The sequence below is a fragment of the Rhinopithecus bieti genome, unplaced genomic scaffold (assembly GCF_001698545.2).
Source record: "Rhinopithecus bieti isolate Rb0 unplaced genomic scaffold, ASM169854v2 scaffold_71387, whole genome shotgun sequence".
Classification (NCBI taxonomy): domain Eukaryota; kingdom Metazoa; phylum Chordata; class Mammalia; order Primates; family Cercopithecidae; genus Rhinopithecus; species Rhinopithecus bieti.
Genome location: NW_016826726.1, coordinates 165,786 through 179,216, shown reverse-complemented (window position 1 = coordinate 179,216; position 13,431 = coordinate 165,786). Strand labels below are relative to the sequence as shown.

The 13,431-nt window shown below is 47.1% G+C and overlaps 1 protein-coding gene across 20 annotated transcripts in view; it reads right to left on the bottom strand.

Annotated features, from left to right (window-relative positions):
* Positions 1 to 219: 219 nt before the first annotated feature.
* EPB41L1 (erythrocyte membrane protein band 4.1 like 1) overlaps positions 220 to 13,431 on the bottom strand; it is a 140,890-nt gene continuing 127,678 nt past the window's right edge. For 18 of the 20 annotated variants that reach the window (XM_017863529.1, XM_017863530.1, XM_017863526.1 and 15 more), the window contains 4 exons: positions 12,966 to 13,049; positions 10,870 to 10,950; positions 10,422 to 10,538; positions 220 to 3,689 (listed from right to left, as the gene is read on the bottom strand). In XM_017863529.1, coding sequence (XP_017719018.1) covers positions 3,681 to 3,689; positions 10,422 to 10,538; positions 10,870 to 10,950; positions 12,966 to 13,049 — 291 coding nt within the window. In that variant the 3' untranslated portion in view covers positions 220 to 3,680. The remainder of the gene's footprint in view (positions 3,690 to 10,421; positions 10,539 to 10,869; positions 10,951 to 12,965; positions 13,050 to 13,431) is intronic. The other 2 variants (XR_001883685.1, XM_017863534.1) reach the window with 2 other exon arrangements.

Sequence of the window (13,431 nt, the reverse complement as noted above, 5' to 3'; positions counted from 1 at the left end):
TTGTCTTGTTTGTGTTGTGCCTGGAGAGTCACCCAAGGCCTGTACCACCTTGAGTTCCAAACATTTGTTGAATAAACATGTTCTAAGTTGGGATGTCTCCACTTCAGTTTTAGCCCTTCCCACAATGCCAATTTGTACCAGTAGCCAAGGTCAGAGAGAGACAGACAGAGAGAGAGAGAGAGAGAGAGAGAGAGAGAGAGAGAAGAGATACCAAGGAAGTATGGTTCAGCATCAAACACATTTATTTCACTTTTATTGAGTATACAAGAACAGAGAGCACACGCATACAGCACAGAGCACTGAGGTGGGGGAGCATGGGGACGAGAAGAGGAAAGAAGGGTGTGAGTAAAAAGGAACAGGACAGCATCGCAATTGGTTGTTAAGGTGCTTTTGAAAAAAAAATTATTTCGAGTGATGTTGCTCATGCAATTTCAGGCCAGTCTTGGAATGTGCTTGCAGGATTCAAAAACTGAAACAGGTCCTGGCACTTCCTGTACCCTCAGATGGAAAAGATCCAGAGAAAACAAAACAAGAGAAAATGAAGACCCATGAGATGGCAGAGTAGAAAAAGACCCTGGAGAGCATCTGGTTCTTTCTGCTTATTTTGCAAGTCGGGAAACTGAGGCCCAAGAGGGGGAACAGGGATAACCTGATGTCACATGGTGAGTTAGGAGCTGAGCCAGGATGGTCACCCAGAACTCCTAACCGCCCTTAGGGACTTTTTCCACTATGCTACATGGCCTCCTGGGTAGAGAGGTGGCACAGAGAGGATGAGAAACGAAAAAGAGAAAAGGAAAAGTAGGTTGAAGACAGACAAGACAAACATCTCTATTCTCTACAAAGAGGAGGATGGGGAGGAAACAGTGCCCTAGATTCTAGCTTTGCAGGTCCCCTCCTCCCTAGTGGCACTGCCTGTGTCTCTGTAGAAGGGAGGTCAGAACATCCACAGGATGGCAACTTCCCCAAGCCCTGGTGGCCCACAAACTCCACAAGCTAAGCCTGGTCACTTCATCCCTGCCCTGAAGCCAGGTACAAAATCCAGAACAAGGATCCTCCCTCTGAGGTGTGTGCAGTGTGCTCAGGACTCCTGGTTCCTGCAAAGATGAGTTCCTAGACCAAAGTGGCCCAGAGAGGATTGGAGCCACCACTCCAGCTCTTGACCCAGAATAAGTAGGAGCTCTCAAGTTAAGAAGGGCACGAAGAAGGTTCTGTGGCTTTTCCACCAGGATTGTAGAAAGAACCTGGCGTATGGAAAGTGTGCTGCTGCACTCAGGGGGAGTTGGAGTGGGCCCACCGGCCTGCACCCGGGGGATGCCGCTGATTCTGCTGCCCTGCTGAACTTCCCATTTGCCCAGAGAAGCAAATACTATTCTGATTTCCTGCCCTGCCTCAGGCCAGCACCAGCTAAGCAGCTAAGGTGTATGTCATCACTGACAAGCAAGCCAAAGGGACGCATCTAACCTGGGCTGCCTGGGGGCACCCCTGAGCAATGCCCCAATAGATTGGCGAGAGTGGGGAGATGCTCTCAGATGGGCCAGCCATGGTTGAAATATAAAGCTGGCTCAGGTGTCTTCTCAGGCTCCACCCTCCCCTCCCACCTTCTTCAGCCTGAGAATAGTCCCTGGCACAAGCAGGTAATCAGTAAATACTTGTGGAATGAATTTATTAACTGGTTTAAAAGGAGGACTGGAGGTAAAATGGAAGTGAGAAATTAGCAGTGCAGTGGGACATTTTCCCTCACCAAGGGGCACTTTCTGAGCTCAGAGAAGTAGCTTGTGGCAGACAAGCTGAGGAAGCCCACATGTGGCAGAGAGCAATGCCAAGCTTTTGATGTGAGCTTCTTGAAGGTCTCCTGTGGTCTTGGAGCGATTTCTGGGCACAAGCTCAGAGATCAGATGTTGATTAAGAGGGAGGTCTCCAAGCCAAGGTCTTATGTAGAGGTGGAGCCTTTGAGCAACATTGCCCGTCACTCTCAACTTTGTCCTGGGACAGGGGAGGCCTTTGCAAATGCAGTTTTGATCTCTCAGGGTCTGCCCCGTGCAGCCTCCTTACCATAGCTACTTTGGCCCGAGAAGAAGAAATGATTCAGAACAAGGAAGAAAGTAGAGGAAAAGGCTGAGCTGGGAATTTTTAGACAGTCAGGTTAAAGCCATCATCTTCTATAATGGCTGGGAGCACCACCTCCCTTTGGATATGGAGTTGGTTATTACAATGGGGTCAGGGAAGGGCAGGATGTGGCAAAAAAAAAAAAAAAAAAAAGAGAGAGAGAAGACTGAAAACCAAGGCAAGCCCCGTAGGGAGATAAGGACTAAGCCAGGGACCTCTACTGTGGCAACTTCAGCAGCAGAGTCCCAGATTGGGACCCGGTACCTGAGCACAGACCAGGTCCTGACTGCTACTACCAGGGGGGCAGGGAGAAGGTGTCTCGAACTGGCATTTTGGGGACGACATCTGTGTTGCTTCTTTCTTGCTAAACCCACACCTCTCCATTAGGGGCCCCCACCCCTCCCCACCAATCAACCAATTACAAACACCACACACAGTATTACTACACTGAACCGGTCAGCCCCTACTGTGAGCCAACCCACACCCAGAGTCCAGGTGTCCTTAGCTGGGCCAGTTCAGTGAGATCTAGGAACCTCAGGATACATCAATCACAGTCAGATAATTATAATTTTAGAATGTCAGCTTCATACTTACCAACACTGTTTATTTTAATATTTTTTTCCTGTTATATGCAATATACATAACTTAAAAGCACATCCGTACAAACCTCCTACAAGCTGCACCTTCATAATGAGAAACCATAAACATACAATGTCTACTTCCCTTCCTGTGGCTTCGTTTTCTGTTCTTGCTTTCTTTTCTTTTTCTCATTTCAAAGGAGAGTCATCTGCAGTGGCCCTCAGCAGGACCCAGACACAGAGGGTGAGGGGTGTTGGGCAGGGGAAGGGGGAGGAGGGAGCCGAGACAGAAAATGACAGCAAGACATTGAGAGTTGAGGGTGACGGGAGGTGGGAGAGAGGCAGGTGAATTTTGCAGCCCAGTGTCAAGATCCAGAAAGTAAGAATCCAGTGTTCTTCCTCTTTCTTTCCAAGTGGGGAATTTTCTTTCTTTCTCGGAAAATGGTTGACTGTGCGTGTCTTGCTGCTGCGACTTCTCTTGCTTTGCTGCGCGAGTGTTTTCCTTTGCATTCAAGTGGGCCTCAGAAATGCTGGAGAAGAACAAATGGAATTGCTCGTCTGCTAACTGTAACGTGCAGAACCAGGGTGGGAGGGACTTCTACAATCATCGTGGTCTGGCTTGCGTTTCTTATTTGGCGGGGGAAAGGAGTGAGCAAGGGATTATAGTTATTATATAATTTTTTTTCTTGAAAAAAACCCACCAGTTCTTCAATTTGTCTGCAAAGGAAATGTAGGTGTTCAGATGTCGGTTGTTGCCGTCGGCCAACTGCTCTGCCAGCCCCAGCAGCAGTGCAAGGACGCGGTGTTTCCTGTATATATATCTATATCTCTATATATCTATATATATATATGCTTTTCCCTTCCCAGTCTCTCATCAGTGACAGTACGTCGCAGCTGGGACGTCGGTGTTGCGTCGGAGAATCCAGAACGAAGGCCCCTTCTTAATGGTTCTCTGGCTTGGGTTGGACCAGAAATGCCAGGATCTCTTCACAGAGGTCAGGATTCCTGGAAGCAAGAGGCATGGGGTAGAATGGGGGGTGGGGAGTGGGGGAAAAGGAAGAGGACAAGGAAAGTTAGCAACTTCGGTCACTTGTTTTTAAATACATGGCAAGAGGTTGTTTTTGCTACCCTTTACCATATGCCCTTTATTGTGACTCAGCAAGGTAGAGTGACTTGCACCTGTAATCCCAGCTACCTGGGAGGCTGAGGTGGAAGGATCTCTTGAGGTGAGAAACTGGAGGCTGTAATGTGTAATGATCATGCCTGTGAATGGCCACTGCACTCCAAGGCCACATAGCTTATGTGGGGCAGCAGAGAACTGAACCCACATCTGTCGGATTCCAGAGCCCATGTGTGTTTGCTCGCTTGTTTCCAGGGAGGTGGTAATCTTTTACTTTGGCCTGAAAATGTGTTAAAATGTCCTTTAACACCAAGAAGCTAAGATCATCATCATTTCACTTTTTCTTCCTATCTTTTGTCAGCTCTAAGAAATGTTTAGTCACGATTGCAGATGTTCTTTTTTCATTTGTTTTTCCTTTCTGTTGTCCTTGGGCTTGCTGTGTCCTGGAGATTAAACCACAGACAGCAGTGTTTAAATAAAGAAATGGAGCCTGGATTCCAGGTTTGGCTCCAAAACTCAGTGTTTAAGAGAGCAGGCTCTGCACTCTATGGGCCAGCTAGCTCTGTAATCTTGGGTGAGTTTCTTAACTTCCTTTCCTTTAAAAAAATTTTTAAGAGATGAGTCTTACTATGTTGCTCAGGCTGGAGTTCAATAGCTATTCACAGGCATAATCAATGCACATTACAGCCTTGAATTCCTGGCCTCAAGTGATCCTTCTGCCTCAGCCTCCCAAGTAGCTGGGATTACTGGTGCATGCCACAGTGCCTGGCAAGTTTCTTAACTTCTTTAAGCCTCAATTGCTTCCTCTGTAAAATGGGTTCTGCCTCCCATTATAGGGAGGAATTGAAGCAAGGGCCCAGCATATAGTAAGTGCTGAATAAATACTGGCTGTTCTTATTATGACGATTGTTGCTGTTGTTAATTTAATCACACACTACTCTGATCTCCTTGAGGGCAAGGGCTGTCTTTTAACTCTTGTCTTTCCAGTGTCCAACACTGTGCCTGGCACACAGCAACTACTCAAAACCATTTAACAGATGAAACATCATTTCTGCTACTTGCGTACAGTCAAGTGCTAATGGAATCAGAAAACAGATCTTTCTTGGCTCATTTGACAGACAGGAAAACTGAGGCCCAGAGGCTTCAGGCTTAGCAAGTTGGCAAAACTAAGACTAGAGCCCAAGGTTCCTGTTTTGGAACAGGTCAATTTTTTCCCATTAAATTTTGTAAGGTCAGGAAGATGGGCAAGTGCTGCCCTCTTGCTGGTGGTGTTTGGCAGACAGGTGTTCTTTGAAGGAAGTGGGCCAGTGGGAGAATATGGAGCAGAAACCAGACGTCTGACCTGCGAGGTTGCAGGGAGAGAAGGGAAAAGGTTCTGTGTGAGATGGGTGACTTTCCACACTCATAGCAAGACTTCAAGAAAGAAGAATGTTAAGAAGGAAGACCAAGAGTCAACTGAAGCAGGGACAGACAGATGTTTCTGGAGGATTTGGGGAGGGAAGAGAAGATTAAGACCAGCAAGATAAACACTCTCATGGAGACAGGGCCTCAGGTACCAGGCTGGTGGTAGACAATTATGGTCTGACTTTCTCAGTGCTCTCATCAACCTCTAAACATGGAGAAACCTCACAGGGACAAGGAAACAGGTTCACTTTGCTGAGCCCCTTCTGTAGGCAAGACACAGATCCAGTACATCACAGGTGTTGTTTAGTTATTACAGCAACTCCAATTTCTACATTAATGACATTTTGCAGGTGAGGAAACTGAGGTCAGAGAGGTTCCTCTGGACACACAGCTACCAAGGTGTTTCTAGCTCCAAAACCTAGGTGTATCCATCTATTCCTTCCTTCCTTCTTTTTTTTTTTTTTTTTTTTTTTTAACAGGGTCTTGCTCTATTGCCAGGCTGGATTGCAGTGGCACAATCATAGCTCATTGCAGCCTCGACCTCCTGGACTCAAGCAATCCTCCTGCTTCAACTTCCCAAGTAGCTGGAACTACAGGTGCCAGCCACCACACCCAGTTAATCTTTTTAACTTTTTCTAGAAACGAAGGTCTCATTATGATGGCCAGGCTGGTCTTGAACCCCTGGGCTCAAGAAATCCTCCTGCCTCAGCCTCCCAAAGTGCTGGGATTCCAAGCGTGAGCCACTACGCCTGGCCCCTGGTCAAAACTGAGTAGTACTCTTTCTACTCAATTTTGCTACATCCTAACCAGACATTAGTTTTTGTTTTGTTTTTCCTTATAGTAACAGGCTGCACTTTAAGTTTGTGCATCAACTAATGAAGTGGCTGTCCTATAAGTCAGTGTATATCATTATTCTGGGTATGTGGGATATCTTCATAAGCCCATAGACACTTCAGAAGTACCAAAGACATCTAAACAACACAGTGTTATGGTTTATTCTTTTTGGTTTATTACAGCACAGTCCCTGCGTGCAGCATTTTGTTAGCCTACTTCAAGTTAATAGTAATAGTAGTCATAATGAACTTTTATTAAGCACTCACTATGTGCCAGGCACTGTGCTAACTACCATGCTGCATGGATGATCTTGGTAGCCCTAGGAGACAGATGTTATGAAAAGTGAGTGTGGTGAGGTCAAGACCATTGGGTTTTGGAATCTAACAGATTGGGTTTCACTCTCTAATCAATCCATCATGTTCACAGCTTCATGACTGTGAGCAAGCCACTTAACATCTCTGAGCCTCAGTTTCCTCATTTGTAAAATGAATGAGCAGGTAACAGTACTTGTGTTGAGTGCACGGCCTGGTGCCTGGCACAGTGTAAGCTTTCCATAAATTATAGCGATTGTTATTACTGTGATGATCACTGCCATTTGGCTGACAAAGAAACAGGCTGAAAAGTTTAAATGATTTGCTAAAAGGTCACACAGCTAATAAAGGGCAGGGCTTGAGACTCTGCAGGAGTGCAGAGCTCTTCCTTGGGGTACCAAGAGGCATCCATCCATTAAGCCAATGTTTCCAAGCACTTTAAAAAGGAGTTTTCAAATTCAGAGGAGACCTCTTCCAGAATTAATGAGTCTGACTGTATTAAGAGTCAGACGTGGGTTCTACTTGACCATAACTACTGGTAAAGCATGTGGGCAGAAAAGGCAAAGGAGAGAAACTTCTGGCTTGCCAGGGCAACATAAACAAGGTGACCTTTACAGAACAACCCAGAAGAGAGAGAGAGATGGTGCATGGTGGTGCGTGGGGCAATGGCAGCAAAGAAAGAACTAAAGAGAGGCGAGGAGGAGAGAATGAGACAGCAAAGGGAGCAGCGAGGTGGGCAGATATGAAAAGACTGCATTGAGGTAGGGGTAGAGGGGGCAGGATGTGGAGGCCAGGATGAGAGCTCTGAATGGCTAGGGAAATGGGAAGGCAGGAGCCTGGGGGCCTGGTTCTGAATGCCCTGGGAAAGATGAGGAGGCGTGAAAGAGGGAATGGAGAAGAGATGAGAAACACACAACAGATACTCCAGGAAAGCAAATAGGCAGAGGACTATAATTAGAAGGGGGCTCACTCCACTTCTTCATTTTGCAAATGAGGAAACCGAGTCCCCATGTGGGAAGAAACAGACCTACTGTCACACACCAGTCAGTGGAATAGCTTTAGAGCCAGGTCCCTGGATTCCCAGTACAGAGTTCTTTGCATCAGTGGCTCCTATACCTGGCTGCATGGGGACCCTAAGGACCAAGGTAGAAATGAAGATTCCCAGGCAATGCAGATCCCAGGTCCCAGTCCAGTCTTTCTAAATCAGACTTTATGGAGAGGGTTCTCTAGTGCCTGTATTTTAAACAGGCTTCCCCAGGTGATACACCCAGCTTAGCAAGTGGCCTACACTCTACCACTCTGAGATTTGGGAGGAATAAAGGAAGAATGATTGAAAAACTGAGGGGATAGGAATGGCAATCACTTGTATGAAAGTCTGAGGAAGGCTGGGAGGTAGGCTCTACCCATGGCCAACCTACACTTCTAGACCAGTGCTGTCCAGTAGAAGTAGAATGTGGATTACACATGGAATTTAAAATTTTCCTACATAGGCCCGGGTGCAGTGGCTCACACCTGTAATCCCAGCACTTTGGGAGGCTGAGTCAGGCAGATCATTTGAGGTCAGGAGTTCAAGACCAGCCTGGCAAACATGGTGAAACCCCGTCTCTACTAAAAATACAAAAATTAGTTGGGTGTGGTAGCATACGCCTGTATTCCCAGCTACTTGGGAGGCTGAGGCACAAGAATCACTTGAATCTGGGAGGTGGAGGCTGGAGTGAGCCAAGATTGTGCCACCACACTCCAGCCTGGGTGACAGAGTGAGACTCCATCTCAAAAAAAAATATTTTTTTTCCTAGATAATAGATTTTCTAGATAACATTTCTGAAATTTTCTATATATTTCTGTCTTTCTAAATATTTCTAGATAAATGGAAAATTTTAATTTCACAATCAAAGTTCTCAATTTTAGTTTACATCCAAAATGATTTAAAGAGAAACAGGTGAAATTAATTTTATTTTATTTTATTTTGAGATGGAGTCTCGCTCTGTTGCCTAGGCTAGAGAGCAATGGTGCTATCTTGGCTCACTGCAACCTCCGCCTCCCGGGTTCAACTCCTGCCTCAGCCTCCCTAGCAGCTGGGACTACAGGCACCCACGAATCCCCACTCCTTATTTTGTATTTTAGTAGAGACAGGGTTTCACCATGTTGGTCAGGCTGATCTCAAACTCCTGACCTCAGGTGATCCACCTGCCTCGGCCTCCTAAAGTGCTGGGATTACAGGTGTGAGCCACCATGCCCGGTCAGGTGAATTTAATTTTAATAGTACATTTTACCTAACCTGATGTATCCCTTATCATTTAAATATGTAACCAATGTAAAAATTATTGAGATAATTTACATTCTTTTTTTCATATTAAATCTTCAAAATCCTGCACGTATTTCACCCTTAAAGCACATTTTTTTTTAGACTAGCCAATTTCAAGTCCTCAGTAGCCACGTGCAGCTAGCGACTACCATCCCAGACAGCACAGAAAGAACACTTCCATCACTGCAGAAAGTTCTGTTGAACAGCCCTAGTTCAGACCAGAGGTTAGCAGCCTTTCAAAGCAGCAGGAAAATGTTTCAGTGCTTTTTCTTCTGACATTAAGGGGTCTGGTAATCAAAGGAAAAGAAACATTCTTGTATCTTTCTAGAAAAGACTGGTTTCATTCACTCAAGGAAAAGGGCAAAAAGGAGACCAGTGATTATATTTGTGGGGTCTTTGAGATGGATTTTTTCATTGTGGTAGAACCCGTGAAATGTGTGAGGTGCACAACTCTAAGTGAGAGAAGAATTTTATAAATGTGTTTATATCTATACATCCATGTAACCTACCCAGTTGAAAATAGTGACATTTCCAGCACCCTAGAAGATTCCTTTGTGGCCCTTCCCTCTTCCTTGTGAATACTGCATCCCAGAAGTAACAGAAAAATCAGAAGGATTTTTGTCTCAGAGAATCAGAAATATTCTGATTTTCAACATTGTAGATTAGTTTTGCTTGCTTTTGGACTCCCTATGAATGGAATCATACAGTTTATACTTTCTGTGCCTGGCTTATTTTATCCAACTCAATGTCTATGGGATTTTGTTTTATAGATCTGATAAGATCTGGTAAATTTCCAGAGGGCCCAGAAGAACCCCTCCCCTAATTTAGGCTGCTAAAAGCCCTATCTGCCCCAACATCATCTTATTTATCTTATTCACTAAAGCACTGATGGCCTACAATTAAACAGGAGAATATAGGTTCCCTAGGATTTTGGCCCATGCAGGTCTCAGAAGTCAAGATGCAATCATGCCAGGTGTGGTGGTTCACACCTGTAATCCCAGCACTTTGGGAGGCTGAGGCAGGTGGATCACTTGAGGACAGGAGTTTGATACCAGCCTGGCCAACAAGGTGAAACCCCATCTGTACTAAAAATGTAAAAATTAGCCAGGTGAGGTGGCGCACACATGTAGTCCCAGTCACTCGGGAGGCTGAGGCAGGAGAATCACTCAAACCCAGGAGCCGGAGGTTGCAGTGAGTCAAGATTGCACCACTGCACTCCAGCCTGGGCAACAGAGACTCCATCTCAAAAAGAAAAAAAAAAAATTGCAATCAAGCAAGACAGACGAGATCAAGGGCTGTGGTCATCATGTCCCCTTAACAACATTCAGTGACTTGTAAATAGAGAGAGAGACTCAGGGCCAGGAATGTGGCACTGGGCCTAGTAGGACTTTTTCTGACTTCCGGTTTATAGGCAATGCCCAAGGAGATAATGAGGGCCTCCATTTGTCCCACCTCAATATCCACTGTCATTCCTCTCTCCATTTCCCTCCCTTTAAAAAAATTTTTAACCACTTCTGGATTTATTTTTCTGGATGTGGAGCCTGAAACCCCAAAGAAGCCAAGGAACCAGTCTTCCTTCCTCTCCCCACGGACTTGTCTCTCGGGGAGGTGCCCAAATCAGCAAATCAGGAAGGCTGGTGGGGGGGCGGGTCAAAGTTGCACTAGGGGTCAAGCCATTGGGTTCTCAGATGGAAATGGCCCTCAGAGGATCTTGCTACTGATCCCTCCTCTCTCTCATGGTTGCTGGGCCTCAGGAGCCTTACCTGTGGCTTCTTGTCCCTCTCCTCCGGGGATGGGTCTGTTTCTCTGTATACGACAGCTTTGGTTACCAGCATATCAGGATGCTGCAGTTTGGCCTCCTTGATGGCCAAAGCCAGAGCCTGGTGGTAAAGAACAGCAAAGGAAGGAACCATGAAATATCCAAGATGAGAGAGACTGTGAAAAACAGCAAGCCCTCTAGTGCACAGCTGGAGAAACTGAGGCCCAGGGAGGGGCAAAGTCAACATTAAAGAGAGAGACTAGAGCTCGGCTCTTCTGGCTCCTTCTGGCTCCCATCCAGTGCCCTTTCCTTGGGGGTTTCTTATCTGAACAGGGTCAGCAAGAAGTGGACACCTTCTCTGCCCATGAGCGTAGCCATCCATGGGTAACCCGACATAGGAGGGATTGAGGACTGGGCAGTGGCACTGGGAAGAACTGTCCCTACCCCCATACCTGGTCTTGATCGACATCTTCATCCCCAGTAATGATGATTCGCTTCTCGATCCTTGTCTCAGAAAACCCTCCTTTCACAGTCTGCAGAGGGAGAGGGAGGTGAGGTCACTCTTGGGTCCTGTTGGGGCAGCAGCCTCAAGAGGGGACCTACCCAAATCATCTCTCAAGGGCAGGGCTGAGAACCAGCAGTTACCTTCTCTCCTGACTTCCTCAGATTTTTTCTTTTCTGGTTTTGGACTTTGAACTGCAGATCTTGTCTGGTTGCCACCACTCCCCAAAACTACCAAACCACCCCATCTAGGTCTTCCAAGCCTAGCTCCAATGCTGCCTCTCAGACCCTGGTTGGCAATGCTTCTGCCTTCCTGCCTTGGTACTCCCTGAGCACTGAGTCTGTCTCTCTCACAGTTCTGGACCTCTCTGCCTGGTGCCGACCATATGTGTGTCTGTGGCCATGTTCACCTCACCAGGCTGCCAGTTCTTGAAGGCAGGGTCTGTATTTTGTTCATCTCTGTATCCCCTCCTCTCCCACTCCCTCACCCAATCTAACCAGGGCAGTGCTGAATGCAGATTTGTTGAATGAACACATGAATGAAATGTGAATGGTGACAAGGTTCTGCCTTGAACAACTTCCAACAATACTACAAGAGAAAATTAGATTGATGATACTTATGACCTCCACTGTTTTCTGAAGGCACAGGATTTGGACAAGTTTCGAAGTAATAGCTGAGGCGGGACCTAATTGTTTGGCATGTTAAAGCAGGGTGGTGTCTGTGGGGAATCCCAGCTGGAGTCAGGAGCGGATAGAAAGAAGAGGGGGCTCCCAGTTGGCAGGGACTTAGGGAAGAAGAGTTTCCTGAACTGTCTGCTGTGGGCGTGGGATGTAAAACCTCCCATAAAGCTTTCAGAGAAGTCAACATTGCTCAGTAATGTTTTTATTGAGAGTGGGTTCTCTGTGGGGTATGTGAGAAAGTGCTGATTCCTGCAGAGGCGCAGGCAGAGGCCAGGACAGTCTGTGCACGAAGGCCCGGTGCAACTGACCAGAGTTCTCCTCTGATGGCTCATCAACCTGGCTGCTCCAGGCCTCCAGCCCTGGCTAGGTGCCCTCCTGCCTTCCTCCTGGCCACATAGGTATGGATGCATCAGCCTGCCTGCCTCCCAACTAGCCCTTGTCCTTATTGCTGGGTCACCCAGGAAGGCTTCCCTCCTTTGTCCCTACCTCTTCCCACCTGGGCTCTGACTCACACCCTGGTCCAGGCCCTCCCCATCAGGCCTGAGTTATTTACTATCCATCTCTCTCCATACTTCTCCCTCTTCTTTCTCCCACCTATCTACACATCCTAGTGGATCTGATATTCTCTCCTTAAACCTATTTTCACTAGGTTACCCTCCAATCTAAAAATCTTCATGGCTTTCCAATCTCCCTGAGGCCCAGATCCTCCAGAGTCAAATGTGTCCTGGTATTTGTTATTTGCTCTATATTCCACCTCCCTGTCGCCAGTACAACCTAATTTCCCAGTTACACCCCCTACAGGTGCTTCTCATGTCCCATGCCTCACTTATGGCTACATCCAGCAGCCCCTGGCACAGAGGCCAACACAAATAAAGTTGACACTCACTAACATCTGCTCAACGAACAAACAAATAAGCAAACACACAATTTCTGCTTCCCTCTTCTGCTTTGCTTAGAACACCTGCATCTGTCTTCTCCTCCCTCAGGTGTCCTGCCTGGCTTTCCAAGACTCTACTCAGTCCCTACTTCTAGGAGATGTTTCCTGACTCTTGCAGGGCCTCTCATATGTCACCCCATCTAGATTCCTCCAGCATTTTCCATCTACAAGGTGCACACGCCATGGTTCACAGTTACTTCAAAGAGGAGAGTATTGTTCCCTCTAGCCTGGCTGTCAACGCCGTGTGGGAAGGGCCTGTGCCTAGAACAACATGTGGCACAGGACAAAGTGCACAGTATTCTAGAAACTGGTAAACACTACAGGTTTTCTCTGCCCACTTTACAGATGGCGAAGCCAAAGCTGAATAACAGTCATGACCTTCTCGCCTGCAGCTCGGTTGGGGGCATGGGGTACCCTGCTGCTACTCACTTTGGTGACATGGGTGGTGGTGGAGGTTGAGAGGGTTTCCGCAGTGGCGCCGTAGGTGCTGGTGAGGACATCTTTCCCGATGATCTGCAGAATATAACCACCCCCCACCCAGGGTGTCAGGTAAGGACACTGGGCTCTGGAGGGGTGGGGCAGAGTGGGGTAAAGGGCCCCGTGAAGGTGACGTTTCGAAGCCAAGATGCTTTGAACCATTAAGATTTCAAGAATAGGCCGGGCGCGGTGGCTCAAGCCTGTAATCCCAGCACTTTGGGAGGTCGAGACGGGTGGATCACGAGGTCAGGAGATCGAGACCATCCTGACTAACACGGTGAAACCCCGTCTCTACTAAAAAATACAAAAAATAAAAAACAACTAGCCGGGCGATGTGGCGGGTGCCTGTAGTCCCAGCTACTCGGGAGGCTGAGGCAGGAGAATGGCGTGAACCCGGGAGGCAGAGCTTGCAGTGAGC